The 15254-nt window shown below is 45.6% G+C and overlaps 1 protein-coding gene across 2 annotated transcripts in view; it reads right to left on the reverse strand.

The window, feature by feature from the left end:
* Positions 1–15254, reverse strand: part of DNMT3A (DNA methyltransferase 3 alpha) — a 166579-nt gene that overhangs the window by 109833 nt on the left and 41492 nt on the right. For both annotated transcript variants that reach the window (XM_007475932.3, XM_016423800.2), the window contains exon 3: positions 5671–5775. In XM_007475932.3, the coding sequence (XP_007475994.1) occupies positions 5671–5775 (105 nt within the window). The remainder of the gene's footprint in view (positions 1–5670; positions 5776–15254) is intronic.

A 15254-nucleotide genomic window follows, 5' to 3' on the forward strand; every position in this document is an offset into this window, starting at 1 on the left:
TACGATCAGCAGTGGGATCAGGGTAAAGTCTTAAGAAGGATGAGGCTTAGCTCCCTCCAGCAGATGGATCCAGTCCGAACTGAGTTCTCTATAATCTCGGACTATGGCCGAACCATTGGTAATTGATGGGGGAAGGGCTCCACTCAAGAGGATCAATGTCCTGAGGATGTATGTAGCCTGGCAATGGGCTGCCAATCTTTCTTAAGAGTCTCTAAATCCCTCAAATCCAAGAGCTCAGGTCCTTTGTATGGCTGAAAGGTGGCAAACTCTGGCCTATAAGAGACAAATGTACAAGAGATACCCCCAAACCCCAAGAGAAATGCTTCCTCCCCCTCCCCCCCCAGTTAGAACCATAGTTCTGATGCAATATCTCTTTGAAGATTTCATCTACGTCTCTTGAGCTTTTGGGTTACTGTTTAAACATGGGTTGAAAGACAATGTGTATATGGGCACATATAAATATTAGCTAGTAACAGTAGAAAGAAGGATGGATCTGGAATCAAGAAGGATTGTGGTCTAATGGAAAGAGCATCATCTCTGTAATCAGAGGACTTGAGAGTCCCAACAGTGCCATATTACTGGTTGAGCAGCCTTGGGCAAATCTTCTTATCCCCATGGGCCTATGACCCCCATTATAAATCTGTGGTTCCATTAGAATTACCTTTGAACCTTGGCTTTGACGCCTATTAGTAGAGTGAACTGGCCAAGACACTTTACTCTGAACCCTCGTTTCTTCATGTATAAAGTAGGGGTGACAGGATTACCAATGCCCCAGGTGAGGGCTTTGGTGGTACAGTGGGTAGAGGGCTGGGTCTGTTGTCAGGAAGACTTCTCTTCCTAAGTTAAAATGTGGCCTCAGTCACTTCCTTGCTGTGTAACCCATGGGCAAGTCACTTAACCCCATTTTCTTCAGTTTCTTTATCTTTCAGATGAGCTGGAGAAGGACATGGCAAACCACTCCAGTAGCTTTACCAAGGAAACCCTGAAGGGGATCATGAAAAGTTGGACACAACTGAAAAAGTGACTGAACGATGACTCCCTAGGCTGCCATGGGGAAAGAGTGCCTTGTCGACTTTAAAATGCTCAATAATTATAATAAAATGACAGAGTATTCATCAGAGAACCACTTGATTAGGGGCATCAGTAGGGCTCTTAGAAGGTCAGGATTTAACCTTCAAACTTTGTTTCACACATAGTGCTGTCCTGGATACTGTGGTATCTACTGGACCTTTTGTGTTCTTTGAGCTTAGCCACCCCCCCAAAAAAATGGAAACAAGGTAGGGGCCTACCCACTGGCTGTTGGAACCCCCCCCCCCCAACCTTTTAAATACCTGAGCGCCATGGAATGGAATTGTACAGTAAGAAATAATGACTGAAGAATTCAGAGAAATATGGGAAAACTCTCATGGACTGAAAAGAGAGCAGAATATACACAATGACTATATAAATGCGAACAAAAAGGTCAGCAAAAAGTAGCTGAGCTTGGAGCAACTGAAAAACCAATCAAAGTTCACTAGAAAAAATAATGACTGAGGCAGTTGGGTGGCTCAGTGATTGAGAGCTGGCCCAGAGACTAGGTTCAAATCTGGCCTCAGACACTTCCCAGCTATGTGACCCTGGTCAAGTCACTTACCTCCAATTATCTAGTCTTTATCCATCTCCAAAGTATTAATTCCAAGAAGGAAGGTAAGGGTTTAAAAAAGAAAAGAGAGTAATACATCCCTTCACCTCCACAACAGAGAGGCAGAGGACTACTGAGTCAAGATGTGGTATACATTGTCAGATGATCACAGTATCAGGTGTTTTTGCTGAATTATTTTTCTTTGTTAGGAGAGAGAAGAGAGGTTTGGGTGGCTGGAGGTGCATTCCCAGAAATGATTATTATAGAAAAACAAAAGATATCAATAAAACTTAAAAAAACAAAAACTTCATTCCCTTAGTCCCTGGCTAAGCATTTTCTCAGCTTCAGAGACCAGATGATGGCTTCTCTGCTCAGCCCTCAGCAGAGACATCCTCTCCCTGCGGATCTCCTTCCTCCACTCCTCCCAGTGTCCTCCAGCAAAGTCAGATGCTATAGCATCCGTGCTGCTGACACAAGCAAGGATATTTGGTGCAAGAGGGAAGAATGAACAAAAGCAGCATAGGATTCTAAGGCCACAACCCTGCAGCCATCTCATCCCGGCAGGTAATTTATAGTGCCCTTTCTGATGGCTTCTTCTACTTTATTTTTATATATTTTTTTTCATAATAGGAGCATATTAACCTTATCCTCACATGTGCTAAGCTCCTACTAGATGCAGGAGGAAGTCATTTTCCCTCTCCCCTCCCATTTTGGTCTTTGTCCTCCCCCCAGTACATTCAAACCTGAGCTTCCTTCCTCTGAATCCCAACATCCCCTCTTGTTAACTCAAAGCTCTTCTTGTCTTTCCCTTCTGCATTTCAGCCTAGACACAGAAGTCATGCATGCCTCTTCTCTTCCAGCTTTGAGGTCACTGGATAATTCCCAACTTTCCACCCTGTACATGTACACACACACACACTCTCTCTCTCTCTCTCTCTCTCTCTCTCTCTGTCTGTCTCTCTCTCTGTCTCTTTCTCTGTCTCTTTCTGTCTGTCTGTCTGTCTGTCTGTCTGTCTCTTTCTCTCTCACTTGGAGACCTGGCCTTCTGTGTTTATATGCAACCCCAGGAAGATTTTTAAAAAAATATTCTCAAATGCATCTGTGATCTCATCCATTTGGATGTTTCCTCCAATGATGTAAGTCACAAGCTAGCCAAGAGAAAGCAAGAAAGGCCTCTAGCATAATGGATGGACCCCCTGGAGCCAAATTCTAGAAGGATGTGGACAATGGTCACACAGCATGGGATGGCCAGGCATGTAGGGGCTGTGATCCAGACAGGTTATCTTCTAAAAATTGGGAGGCCTCCAACTCTGCCCCTGGAGAAGTGCCACCATTGTTGGGGCTTTCCAAACGTCCTTGGTCCTGAAACGGAGGCGTGGTACACTGGAAAGAGTATTGGATTTACAGTCAGAGCACTTCAGCTAGAAACCAGGCTTTGCCCCAGATTACCTGAGCAGTCTTGAGCAAGTCACTTCTCTCTGGGTCTCAGTTTTTGTACAATGAGGGCATTTGGACCAGATAACCAATCCAACCTTTCCATTTATAGAGCTATGATCCATGACCCAGACATGAAGCTCCTTGCCAGGGTCCTCTTCTTTATTTCATAGAATGGTAGAGCTGGAAAGAGCCTCTAAGATGAATTTGACCACTCAGCCAAGAAGGGTTTATTTAATGCTTAGGATGTGCTAGGCACTGTATTGAGTGCTGAGGTCACCAAGAAAGACAAAAACCGGTTATTCCTGTCCTCAAGGAAGATTCTTTGACAGAATTCTCTCATTTCACAAACCGACATTTTAAGGAAACTGAGGCCTGGGTAAAGGGAAGTCACTTGTTCAAAGTCTGAATAATGGTAGAGCCAAGTTCTAGCCCCAGATTTTTTGATGCCAATGTCAATTTGACTTCAAGGCTGTGTCATACTGCTGCCCTAATCTGAGCCTGGAAGAAGCTGATCCCTGCCCTATTTTAACTTTCCTGGTAGGTCCCTAGAACTCTACCTGGACTACTTGGTACCCTGCAGGTGGCATTTACCTCATTTCTACATGTGTTAAAAAACAAAAAGAGATGAACAAATTCCACTCAAAGGTCAATTGATTACCTTCTAGAAGTTGGAATACTCTCTCTCTCTATGGAATCATAAGATTTTATAGTGAGAGCTGGAAGGCCCCTTCGACATAATCTAGTCTATCTCACTCACGTTATTTTTATTTCCCCCACCCCCTCCCGATCATTCAAAAAGTTTTATTTAAAATTTTTTATTTTTATTTTTTTGATTACATGTAGAAACAATTTTGATGAATGTTTTCTGACATTTTGAAATTCAGATTCTCTCCCTCTCTCAATCCCCCCCATCCTTGAAGTGATAAATTGATTTAGAAAATTTTATAAATTCGTCCAAAAGGAAAATAAGCAAATGCAAAATTTTCAGACTTCCCAACATGTCTTCAGTGATTCGATCTCATTATTGATGGCAGTGGAACCAACCACATTTCAGCAACCAAAATGAAAAAGGCTTTTTAAAAGATGACATCAAGGGGGCAGCTGGATAGCTCAGTGGATTGAGAGCAGGCCTAGATACAGGAGGTCCTGGGTTCAAATCTGACCTCAGATACTTCCTAGCTGTGTGACCCTGGGCAGGTCACTTAACCCCCATTGCCTGGCCCTTACCACTCTTCTGCTTTGGAACCAATACATAGTATTGATTCTAAAACAGAAGGTAAGAGTTTAAGAAAAAAACAGAAGGTAAGGAATTTTTTTAAAAGTACAAAGAATGAAACAATCCTTACATTGCATAACACTTGACAGGTTACCACCCTTTCTGGACCTCTGGATTCCATTTTTAAATGAGTGGGTTGATTCTTGACATCATCTTTTTTTTTTCTTAAACTCTTACCTTCTGTCTTAGAATCAATACTATGTATTGGTTCCAAAGCAGAAAAGTAGTAAGGGTTAGGCAATGGGGGTTAAGTGACCTGCCTAGGGTCCTACAGCTAGGGAGTGTCTGAGGACAGATTTGAACCCAGGACCTCCTGTTTTTGGACCTGGCTCTCTATCCACTGAGCTACCTAGTTCCCCCCCCCCCATTCTTTGTATTTTTATCCCTAGTGCCTGGCACAGAGGATGCCCTTGAAAATGTTGTTGATTGGTTGGTGGGGTAGAAGGATCATTAGGGTAGGAATCAGAAGTTTTGGGTTCAAATGGCTCCACCATTTTCTAGCCATATTATCTTGAGCAAGTTATTTAACTTTCAAGAGCCTTGGTTTCCTCATCTGTAAAACTGGGCTAACCCCTACCATGCCTTCCTTAAAGAATCCTTCTGAAGCTCAAACATTATAGTGGTAAACTTCTAAGCACTACTGATCAATTAATTAATCAATCCACAGGCATTTCCTTAAGTACGTACTATGTGCTAGAAGCTGTGAAGACAAGTGGGTGAATGAAACAATCTACTCTAAGGAGCTCACATTCTAAGGGAGACAACAAATACATACATCTATCCTTTTGTATGGACATAAAATGCGATTTCCATTTTTCATACATTTTTCAACAATAAACAGAAAAAGAATAAATATTACATCTTTACATTATTACATATTTGCATATTACATTATTACCTCTGCCATTACATCTTGGCAGAATTAGGAAGACATGTAATGGCATGTAATCTGAAGAGGATGAGAGCAAGAAAGACTTGGATGACAAGAAAGATTAGAAAAGGCTTCCTGGATGAGGTGGCCCTTGAGGGGACTCCATAAGGCACTGGAGGTAAGGAGGCCATTCTAGGCATGGGGGGATGACCTGGGCAAAATACAAAAGAACAGGACCTCCCCCATTTGGTGCTGGGTTGTTTTTATTGTGTGTCTCCATTGTCACCATCTTGCACCAGCCCTCTTTTTTTAGACCTCTTTTGGTGCCAGCTTCCCCTTGGAACACGAATACTGGAGCATCCTTAACTTTGTTTTCCTACTAGAGTTCCCAGTTTACCTCGGTTCACGGGTTCACGTTAGGGTTTGCCCCGGCTCAAGGGCTGGCCAGAGTCCAAAGGCACTTACCAGTGGGTGCTTCCGCTTCCGGCCAGGTCGCCCCACCTTCCTCATGGGAGTGCTGGAATCTTGTCGCTCCTCCTTGCCCTTCGACTCCTCCAGCTCTTCTTCCTCCTGTGGGCACAGACACGAGCTGCTCAGCCAAGGTGGGGGAGCTCCGAGAGAGCCTCGGGAGACTCCTCTCCCCTAACCCCGGGGCTCACTTCACACTCACCGGCTGGCCACAACCCGCCCAAACACAAGGCACTTTGGACTCCTCGCGTCCCCAGACCTAGCCGCAGCCTGGCATTGGTGACAACAGTGGAGATGATGGAAACAGGCAGCTCCAGGGGCTGCCTATTCCCTCTGGTAAAATAGACATTCCCCTGACATTTAGAGCCCTTCACCACTTGGCTCCAGCCCACCTTACTCGTCGCTCCCCTTCAGGTACTCGCCTTGCCAGCCAAGCCAGCCTACCTGCTGTTCTTCCCAGGACAGCCCATCTCTCATCTCTTGGCGGGGCAGGCTGACCCCCAGGCCTGGAATGCCCTCCCTCCAAATCATCGCTTCTCCGAAGCTCTCGTTTCCTTCCAAGTTCCGCTGCTGCCCTACTTCCCACAGGCAGCCTCTCTCAATCTCCCCAGCGGCTCTTGCCCTCTCCCCATCATTCCTCTGTATCAGCCTGGTACTTCTACATGCTCCTGTCATTTTTCTCCTCATCAGTCTCTCTCGAGCAGTCAATAAACGTTCATGAAGCACCTACTAGGGACAAGGCACTACGAAAAGCGCTGTGGGTACGAAGAAAGGTAAAAGACAGTCCCTGCTCTCCAGGAGCTCACAGACGGATGAAGGAGACAACGTGCAAACAACTGTGGACAAACAAGCGACAGACAGGACAAAATGGACATGATCAACAGGGGCAAAGCATTAGAATTTTTTTTTTTTAAACCCTGACTTTCTGTCTCAAAATGAATTCTAAGAATAGCTTCCCAGGCAGAAAAGCAGTAAGGAGTAAGGTAAGTGTGGTTAAGTGACTTGCCCAGGGTCATACATCTAGGAAGTATCTAAGGTTAGATTGGAAGGCATGAGAATTAAAGGGAATTGAGAAAGGGTTCCTATAGAAAATTTAATGTTAGATGAGACTTGAAGGATGCAAGAGAAGCCAGGAGGCAGAGAGGAGGAGTGAGAGATGGGTCTTGGAGGAACAATAGGAAGGTCAGTGCCATTGGATGCAGGGTATAAGGTGCAAGGATACTGGAAAGATGGAGAAGGGAACTAGGTTATGAAGGGCTTTGAACACCAAACAGAGGATTTTATATTTGATCCTGGAGGTGATAGAGAGCCACAGGAGTTTATTGAGTGAGGGAGGATGTCATCAGATCTGCAATTTGGTAATATCAGGCAGACAGCTCAATGGAGGATGGACTGCAGTGGGTAGAGGTTTGTGGCAGACACATCTACCAGCAGGTTATTGCAATAATTAGGGATGAGGGACTGAATCAGGGTGGAAGTATTAAGGTAGCCAAAAGAGGTTGTTCTGAAAGTAAAACTGACAGGTCTTGGCAACAGATTGGATGTGGGAGGTGAGAGGCAGTGAGGAGTTGAGGGAGACTCTCGTGTTCGTCCAGCTGGAGCAACTATGGCGATAGTGGTGCCTTTGACAACAAGAGGGAAGTTGGGAATTTAAGCAAGGAACAGCAGGGGATTTTTGTTTTTGTATCTGTATTCCCAGGACTTAGCATAATGACTGTACACACAGCAAGCACGTAGAAGATGCTTAATAAACACTTAGCATTCTATGAGATGGCTCTGGACATGAGCAATTGGGGAGGAGAAGGATCAAGGGAAATTTAAAAGTCAAGGCAATTAAAATATCTTGATGAAATTTATTTTAAATAAAAATTTATTGATAAGCATCATAAAATAAACCTTTTTTCCTCTAAGGTTAACAATATGTGACTTGCTTCATAATAGGATGAACAGGGAAACATGTGTTATATGATAATATATGTATGACCTAGATCATACTACCTGTCTTCTTGGGGAGGAGAAAAAGATAGGAGAGAGAAGGGAAAAGAATGAGACAGATTTCTGGACATAGTTAATGTGAGAATTTGTTTCTCTTGGATAACCGTATTTATTATAATTTACTTCATATGTATAACAAATAAAAAGTGTTATTTTATTGTCATATTACATATGATGCTATGTTATATATAAAAATGGTAATTCTTTAAAAAGTGCTTGTTGATTCATTGATTAAAAAAAAACACAAAAAACAAATGCTTACTGATTTGAATTGAAAGACCTTGATCTAGAGCCAGAGGTCTCGGGTTCAGAAATGCTATTTACCCATCTAGATGACCTCTGCATATCACCCAACATATCTGGGCCTCAGTTTCCTTAGAAGCAAAGATGAGGGGATTAAACTAAATTTTCTCTAAATCCATAACCATGTGAAACATGGCTGGACTTGGCCAAATGATCTTACAAAGAACAGTCTCAACTGAGTGGTCAGAGCAGCACCTATATTAAAAAGAGGTTGGAGAAGGCCCAGCTGGGTGGCTCAATAGAGTACCAGGTCTGGAGCTGGGAGGTTCAGAGTTCAAATCTGACCTCAGACACTTCCTAGCTGTGGGACACTGGGCAAGTCACTTAACCCCCATTTTCTAGTCCTTGCTGCTCTTCTGCCTTGGAATTGATACAAAAACAGAAAGTAAGGGTCTAAAATTTTAAGAAGAGAAAGTAGGGGAAAAGAAAATAAAAAGATGGTAAGAAAATTAAGGCTCTAGGTGCAGGGCATTTATGGAAAGAGTTAAACGATGAAAGGAGGGAAGGAAACAAAGATCACTGGAAGAGGAGGATCAAATGAGTTCTGTTTGTTTTGTAGAATAGGAGACATAAAAGACAGGGAGAAACTGAAGTTCTATAGTCTGAGAGTATGAGAGAAAGAAATGGCTCTCAGGAAGTGGACAGAGACTTGGCATTAAGTTAAAGAATTTCTACTTTTGATAATTGCTAGCTGAGTGATCCTGAGCAAGTCACTTAACTTCCCCAAACCTCTATTTTCTCATCTATAAAATGAGGATTAGTGGCATTATGGCATGATGGATAAAGAGCCAGCCATGTAGTTAGGAAGACCTGGGTTCCTGTTTTTTTTTCCTTCCTCCTTCTCTTTCTTTTTAAATCCTTACCTTCTATCTTAGAATCAACACTATGTATTGGTTCCAAGGCAGAAGAGTGGTAAGGGCTAGGCAATGGGGGTTAAGTGACTTACCCAGGGTCACACATCTGGGAAGTGTCTGAGGCCAGATCTGAACCTAGGACCTTTTGTCTTTGGACCTGGCTCTCAATCCACTGAGCCACCCAGCTGTCCCCTCCAATTTCATTTCTGACATATACTGTATTTAAGACCCTGGACAGTTTGCTTTCCTTCTCAGTGGCCCAGACTGCCCTAAGACTGAATTGCAGACTAGGTACCAATCTATGCTTTCATCAGCAGTTTCCTCACTGAGTGCCTAATACTCTGCAAACTGGGAAGAAATGCCCAAGGGACCTCAGCCATGTGGGAAAACAATCCTGCAAAAACACGAGGAAGCCTAGGTAGCACAAAAGTCAGGAGGTCTTGGGTTCAAATTTGACCTCAGACATTTCCTAGCTGTGTAACTCTGGGCAAGCCACTTAACCCCCATTGCCACTTACCACTCTTTTAAGGAAAAAAAAAACAACCCAAGGTGAAATTTACTAGGGATACATATGCACACAGAAGGAAAAAAAAAACCTGGGGAAAGGTCATAGATCTCTCTCTCTCTCCTTATCTCTCTCTCTCTCTCTCTCTCTCTCTCTCTCTCTCTCTCTCTCTCTCTCTCTCTCTCCCTCCCTCTCTCTCTCTCCCCTTCCCTATCTCTCTCTCTCTCCCTCCCTCTCTCTCTCTCTCCTCTCTCTCTCTCTCTCTATCCCCCTCCCTCTCTCTCTCTCCCCTTCCCTATCTCTTTCTCTCCTCTCTCTCTCCCCCTCCCTCTCTCTCCTCTCTCTCTCTTTCTCTCCTCTCTCTCTCCCCTCCCTCTCTCTCTCTCTCCCCCTCCCTCTCTCTCTCCCCTTCCCTATCTCTCTCCCCCTCCCTCTCTCTCTCCTCTCTCTCCCCCTCCCTCCCTCTCCCCCTCCCTCCCTCTCTCTCTCCCCCTCCCTCTCTCCCTCTCCCTCCTTCTCTCTCTCCCCTCCCTCTCTCTCCCCTCCCTCTCTCTCTCTCTCCCCCTCCCTCTCTCTCTCTCCCCTTCCCTATCTCTCTCTCTCCCTCCCTCCCTCTCTCTCTCCTCTCTCCTCTCTCTCTTTCTCTCCTCTCTCTCCCCCTCCCTCTCTCTCTCCTCCTCTCCTCTCTCTCCCCCTCCCTCTCTCTCTCTCCCCTTCCCTATCTCTCTCTCCCTCCCTCCCTCTCTCTCTCTCCCCCTCCCTCCCTCCCTCTCTCTCTCTCCCCCCTCCCTCTCTCCCTCTCCCTCCTTCTCTCTCCCCCTCCCTCTCTCCCTCTCCCCTTCCCTATCTCTCTCTCTCCCTCCCTCTCTCTCTCCTCTCTCTCTCCTTCTCTCCTCTCTCTCTCCCCCTCCCTCTCTCTCTCTCCCCTTCCCTCTCTCTCTCTCCTCTCTTCTCTCTCTCTCTCTCTCCTTCTCTCCTCTCTCTTCTCTCCCCCTCCCTCTCTCTCTCTCCCCCTCCCTCTCTCTCCTTCTCTCTCTCTCCCCCTCCCTCTCTCTCCTTCTCTCCTCTCTCTCCCCCTCCCTCTCTCTCTCCCCCTCCCTCTCTCTCTCTCCCCCTCCCTCTCTCTCTCTCCCTCTCTCTCTTTCTCTCTCTCTCCTCTCTCTCTCCCCCCTCCCTCTCTCTCTCTCCTCTCTCTCTCTCTCTCTCTCTCTCTCTCTCTCTCTCTCTCCCCCTTCCCTCCCCCCTCATCTTTTCATTGCTCTCTCTGTCACTGTCTCTCAAACACACACATACACACAATTATATAAGTGAAAAAATATGCATCAAAGTGCCTCAGCAGCCATTCCTGGATCTATAGGTTCCACCCAGTGACAGACACACTCTTCTCCAGTGAAATGCAGTTATTTCCACGCTTACCCAGGCACACTGACTCCACACCCCGTATATCTATGCAGGAGCTGAGTCTGCAGGAAGTTAAAAAAAAAGGGGGGGGGACCTGGATTTGGATCAGAAAACCTGGGTTCAAATTCTGCCTTTGACACTTATTGCTCATAGGACCTCATGCCTTAGACGTTACCACCCTGGACCTCTGATTCCTCCTGTGTCAAAGAAGGGGTGACCTCTAAGGTCCCTTAACATCAGCTCTCTGATCATAATATAAATGGAAAAGATTCGGCCATTCAGGTAGGAATTCAGGGTTGTTGTTTTTGGTCTGTTTTCTGAGGCTTATTTTAGACCTTGGCCAGTGTATGGGGGCACGTGCACAAAGACACGCTCGGGAATAATGACAGATCCAGTCCAGCAGCGCACCTCCAGGCGGGCCGGAGAGTAACCCATTTAGCACCCTGTCTGTGTTCAGGGAACTGGGCAAACACCTGTCCTGTGGCTAATCCTGTTAGACCAGACTGTGCCCTCATGCAGCTGTTCTGTTCCCAAAGGCATGATTTGAGCTGAGCTGAGCTGCCTCCAAATCTATGCACTGATAAGCTGTGTTATAAGGATGTACTACACACACCCAGAAAATACAGGACAGCCTTTAAGAACAGAGAAACACACATGGTACGTGGATGCTCATGATAACAGTGCTACGAGCTGACATTTATAAAGCGCTTTACAAAAGGTCCCTCTTAAAAATGCTTTTGAAACCTAGTTCCATCGTCACAGCTGGAGAGCCAAAAGGGATTTCAGAGGCCATCTCATCTTTTATTTTATAGATTTGGAAACTGAGGCCCAAGGAGGTGAAGGGCCATATGAGTTGTAAGTGGCAGAGCCAGGATTTGAATTTTTCCAACTCCCTTTCCTCTTTTTGGTACTAGATGAATACAAGTCCACACAGATAGAGCCGTGGTTCAATAGCCATATAGAGAGATATATCCCATCTCAAGAAATATGAATTCATACAGAGATAAGTACTTCCAAGCTGCGTGACCCTGGGCAAGTCACTTAATACCCCCCTGATTCTAAAACAGAAAAATTGGTGTTTAAAAAAAAATTCAGCCTGAGACATTTATTAGCTATGTGACCTTGGGTAAGTCACTTAACCTCAAGCTCCTTGACTGTAAAATGGGGATAACAATAGCCACTGCCCAAGTTATTCTGAGAGTTAAGTGAGATAATATTTTAAATCTCACAGCACAGTGCTTGGCATATAGTAGGCACTTAATAAATACTTGTTTCTTCCCTTCCTCTCAGAAAAGGCCATAGAACAGAAGCCAATTATACTGTCTTGGTAGAGAGTTTCCTCACTAAGGAGCTCCTTACATTTTTCAATTCACAAGACCAGAAGAAGAAATCCCCAGCCCAAATGCATCCTTAGTTCCTAGAAATCCCTTGTGTAGCTGTCATGAGACGTGCCTGAGCCTTTGTGACCCTTTGGGCCATGGCACGCCAATACTATCCATGGGGCTCTCTTGTGGCCATTTCCTCCTTCTGAGGCAAACAGAGGTTATGTGACTTGCCCAAGGGTCCTGCAGCTGGTAAGTATCTGAGGTCAGATTTGAACTCGGGTCCTTCTGACTTCAGGTCCGGGACTCCATCTCCCATTGTCCCCTGCATGTTATAGAAACTTGAAAAAAATCTTTATTTCCCAATTGGCGTACAACTTTTATAAAGCATAGACATGCTAGCTATTACTACTGTTCTTTGGGGGTGCGGTGGGGGATTAATTACTCTGTGGCCATCCCTGTAGAGGAGGAAAAGAATCCATCAGCCCATCAATCAATGAGTATTGATTAAGCACCTACTATGTGGTAGGCACTGGAGCAGGCACTGGAGGTGCAAAGAAAAAATGAAACAATTCCTGTCTTCAAGCAGTTTACGTTCTACAGGGGAAAACAATTTGTATGGGGGTAATATGTGCTGAATAAATGCAAAATAACTGCCAATTCCTCTTCTTGAGTTAAAATCTGGCCCCAAACTGGCCTCATACGAGTTGTGTGACCCTGGGCAAGTCACTGAACTCTGTTTGCCTCTGTTTCCTCATCTGTAAAATGAGCTGGAAAAGGAAAGCACTCTAGTATCTTTGCCAAAAAAACTCTAAGAAGAGTTGGACATGAGTGAAACGTGATAGAGGAACAAAAATGCAAAGTAATTTGGGGAACTATAGAACTGGGTGGGCCCTTAGAAGCCATCCAGCTCAACCCTTTTGTTTTCCAGACAAAGAAAATGAGGCCCAGAGAAGGCAAGTCACTTCCCCAGTCAAATAGCAAGTAAGAAGGGCTCCAGGTGTGGCCGGCCCCAGATGCTGGGGGAAGCAGGCAGTCCGGGCTTGCTCAGTCAGCATTTCTGCCCTCTCCCAGGCTCAGTGGAATGCCCTCCCCCCCCCCCCCCAGCTGCCTCCCACTCCCACTCTCCTCGGAGCTCCACTCAGTTCAGCTCCACTAGTGCTGGGCCCAAGGCAATCCTGGACTCCACCTTCTTGGCAGGCACCCCAGCTGCTTCCCTCCCTCTCCCAGCCCTTTCTGGACACCTTCGAACAAGACTCAATTCACTTTCTTCTTTGGTTCTTACCTGCCGGTGTCTGCTGCTACATTGCTGGGAGCTTAAAGCAAGAGAGCAAGCCTGGGAGACCCCCAGCTTCAGCTCTGGGACAGGGTCATGCTGGGACACTTTGGTCATAGCAACAGTGCCCACTGACTCACCCCAGCAGCCACTGCTCAAACCAGATGGTAGCTATAGAGCGCCGATTCCCAGAGACACGGGACCCATTCCCCCCATCTGAGAAATGAAGGGGCCCATTCATGGGGGTGTGCAGGAAACAAATGAGGCAGCCAGGTCTGCCAATGTTTGGTGGGGAGCCTTGGAGGAGATATGCCCCTCTTGTCCTCCTTAGCAATGTACATTTAAAAGCTGGAAAGGACCTCATAGACTATTCAGTTCCACACTATATCCTGCCCCTCCATTTCAGAGATTGGGAAACTGAGGCTCAGAGAGGGAAATTAACTTGTCCAAAGTCACACAGGTAGCATGTAGTAGAGCCAGAGATTTGAATCCAGTTCCTCTGATTCTAGTTTCAGTACCCTTTCCACTGTGCAATACCTACTCCCTTATTTGTTTTATGGATACTTCAAACTCCAGCTTCTCCCTCCTTTCCTTCCTTCCTTCCTTCCTTCCTTCCTTCCTTCCTTCCTTCCTTCCTTCCTTCCTTCCTTCCTTCTTTACTTCCTTCCTTCCTTCCTTCCTTTCTTCCTTCCTTCCTTCCTTCCTTCTTTACTTCCTTCCTTCCTTCTTCTCCTTCCTTTTCTCCTTCCTTTCTCTCCTTTCCTTCTCTCCTTCCTTCCTTCCCTTCTTCCTCACTTTCCCTCCTTCCTCCCCTTCCCTCTTTCCTTTCCTTCCTTCCTTCCTTCCTTCCTTCCTTCCTTCCTTCCCTTTCTCCTTTTCTCTCTTCTTCTCTCCTTCCTTCCTTCCTTCCTTCCTTCCTTCCTTCCTTCCTTCCTTCCTTCCTTCCTTCCTTCCTTCCTTCCTTCCTTCCTTCCTTCCTTCCTTCCTTCCTTCCTTCCCTTCTTCCTCCCTTTCCTTCCTTTTCCCTCCTTCTCTCCTTCCTTCCTTCCCTTCTTCCTCCTTCCTCCCCTTCCCTCCTTCCTTTCCTCCATCCTTCCTCCCCTACTTCCTTCCTTCTCTCTCCTTTCTTTCTCTTCTCTCCTTCCTTCCCTCTTTCCTTCCACCCTCTCTCTCTCCCCTTTTCTCCTTCTTCCCTCCTTCCTTCTTTCCTTCCTTTACCCTTCTTTTGTAGACTCAATACTAATACTTCCAAGACAGAAGAGCAGTAAGAGCTAGAAAATAGAGGTTAAGTGACTTGCCCAGAGTCACACAGCTAAGAAGTGTCTGAGGTCAAATTTGAACCCAGACCTCCTGTCTCCAGACCTGGCTCTCTATCCACTGTGCTACCTAGCCATCCTTATAAAAATAAATATGCAATGTCAGAAAAAAATTCCACTTAAGCATGGCCACATAAGCATTTCTTTTCTGGTAAGTAAAACTGGATGTGCTGATAGTGAAGGAACAAAGCTTTCAGAGGATAATATCACACTATATTCAGAGGTGAAACTGTTCATTTTTTTTTTTTATAATGGGGGAAAAGAGAGTTTTTGAAGCTGGAGCGGATGCATAAAGGCCGTTCTAGTTTTGCTGCTAAGTGGAGACAAGCACAAAGAGACACAGACAAGGAGAAATGTCACCAGATATTTAGTTCCTACCCTGCAGAGAGTCAGGTGACAATGTCAAGCAGAGATGTCTGGGGGTGCCTGAGGAATGGGCTAGGGGAGACTAGGGGCAGAGTACAGTGTTGCATGCAGAGCTGGGAAGCAAAAACAGAGCATATGAATTCTCACAGAAAGAGGGGGGAAACGAGTTCAGGAAAAAGGAGGCTGGGGCAGAGGCGCTGATCCCCAGAGGTCTGTGGTTTGGAAGACTGCCTCACATTCAAA

This window comes from Monodelphis domestica, chromosome 1 (assembly GCF_027887165.1).
Source record: "Monodelphis domestica isolate mMonDom1 chromosome 1, mMonDom1.pri, whole genome shotgun sequence".
Classification (NCBI taxonomy): Eukaryota; Metazoa; Chordata; class Mammalia; order Didelphimorphia; family Didelphidae; genus Monodelphis; species Monodelphis domestica.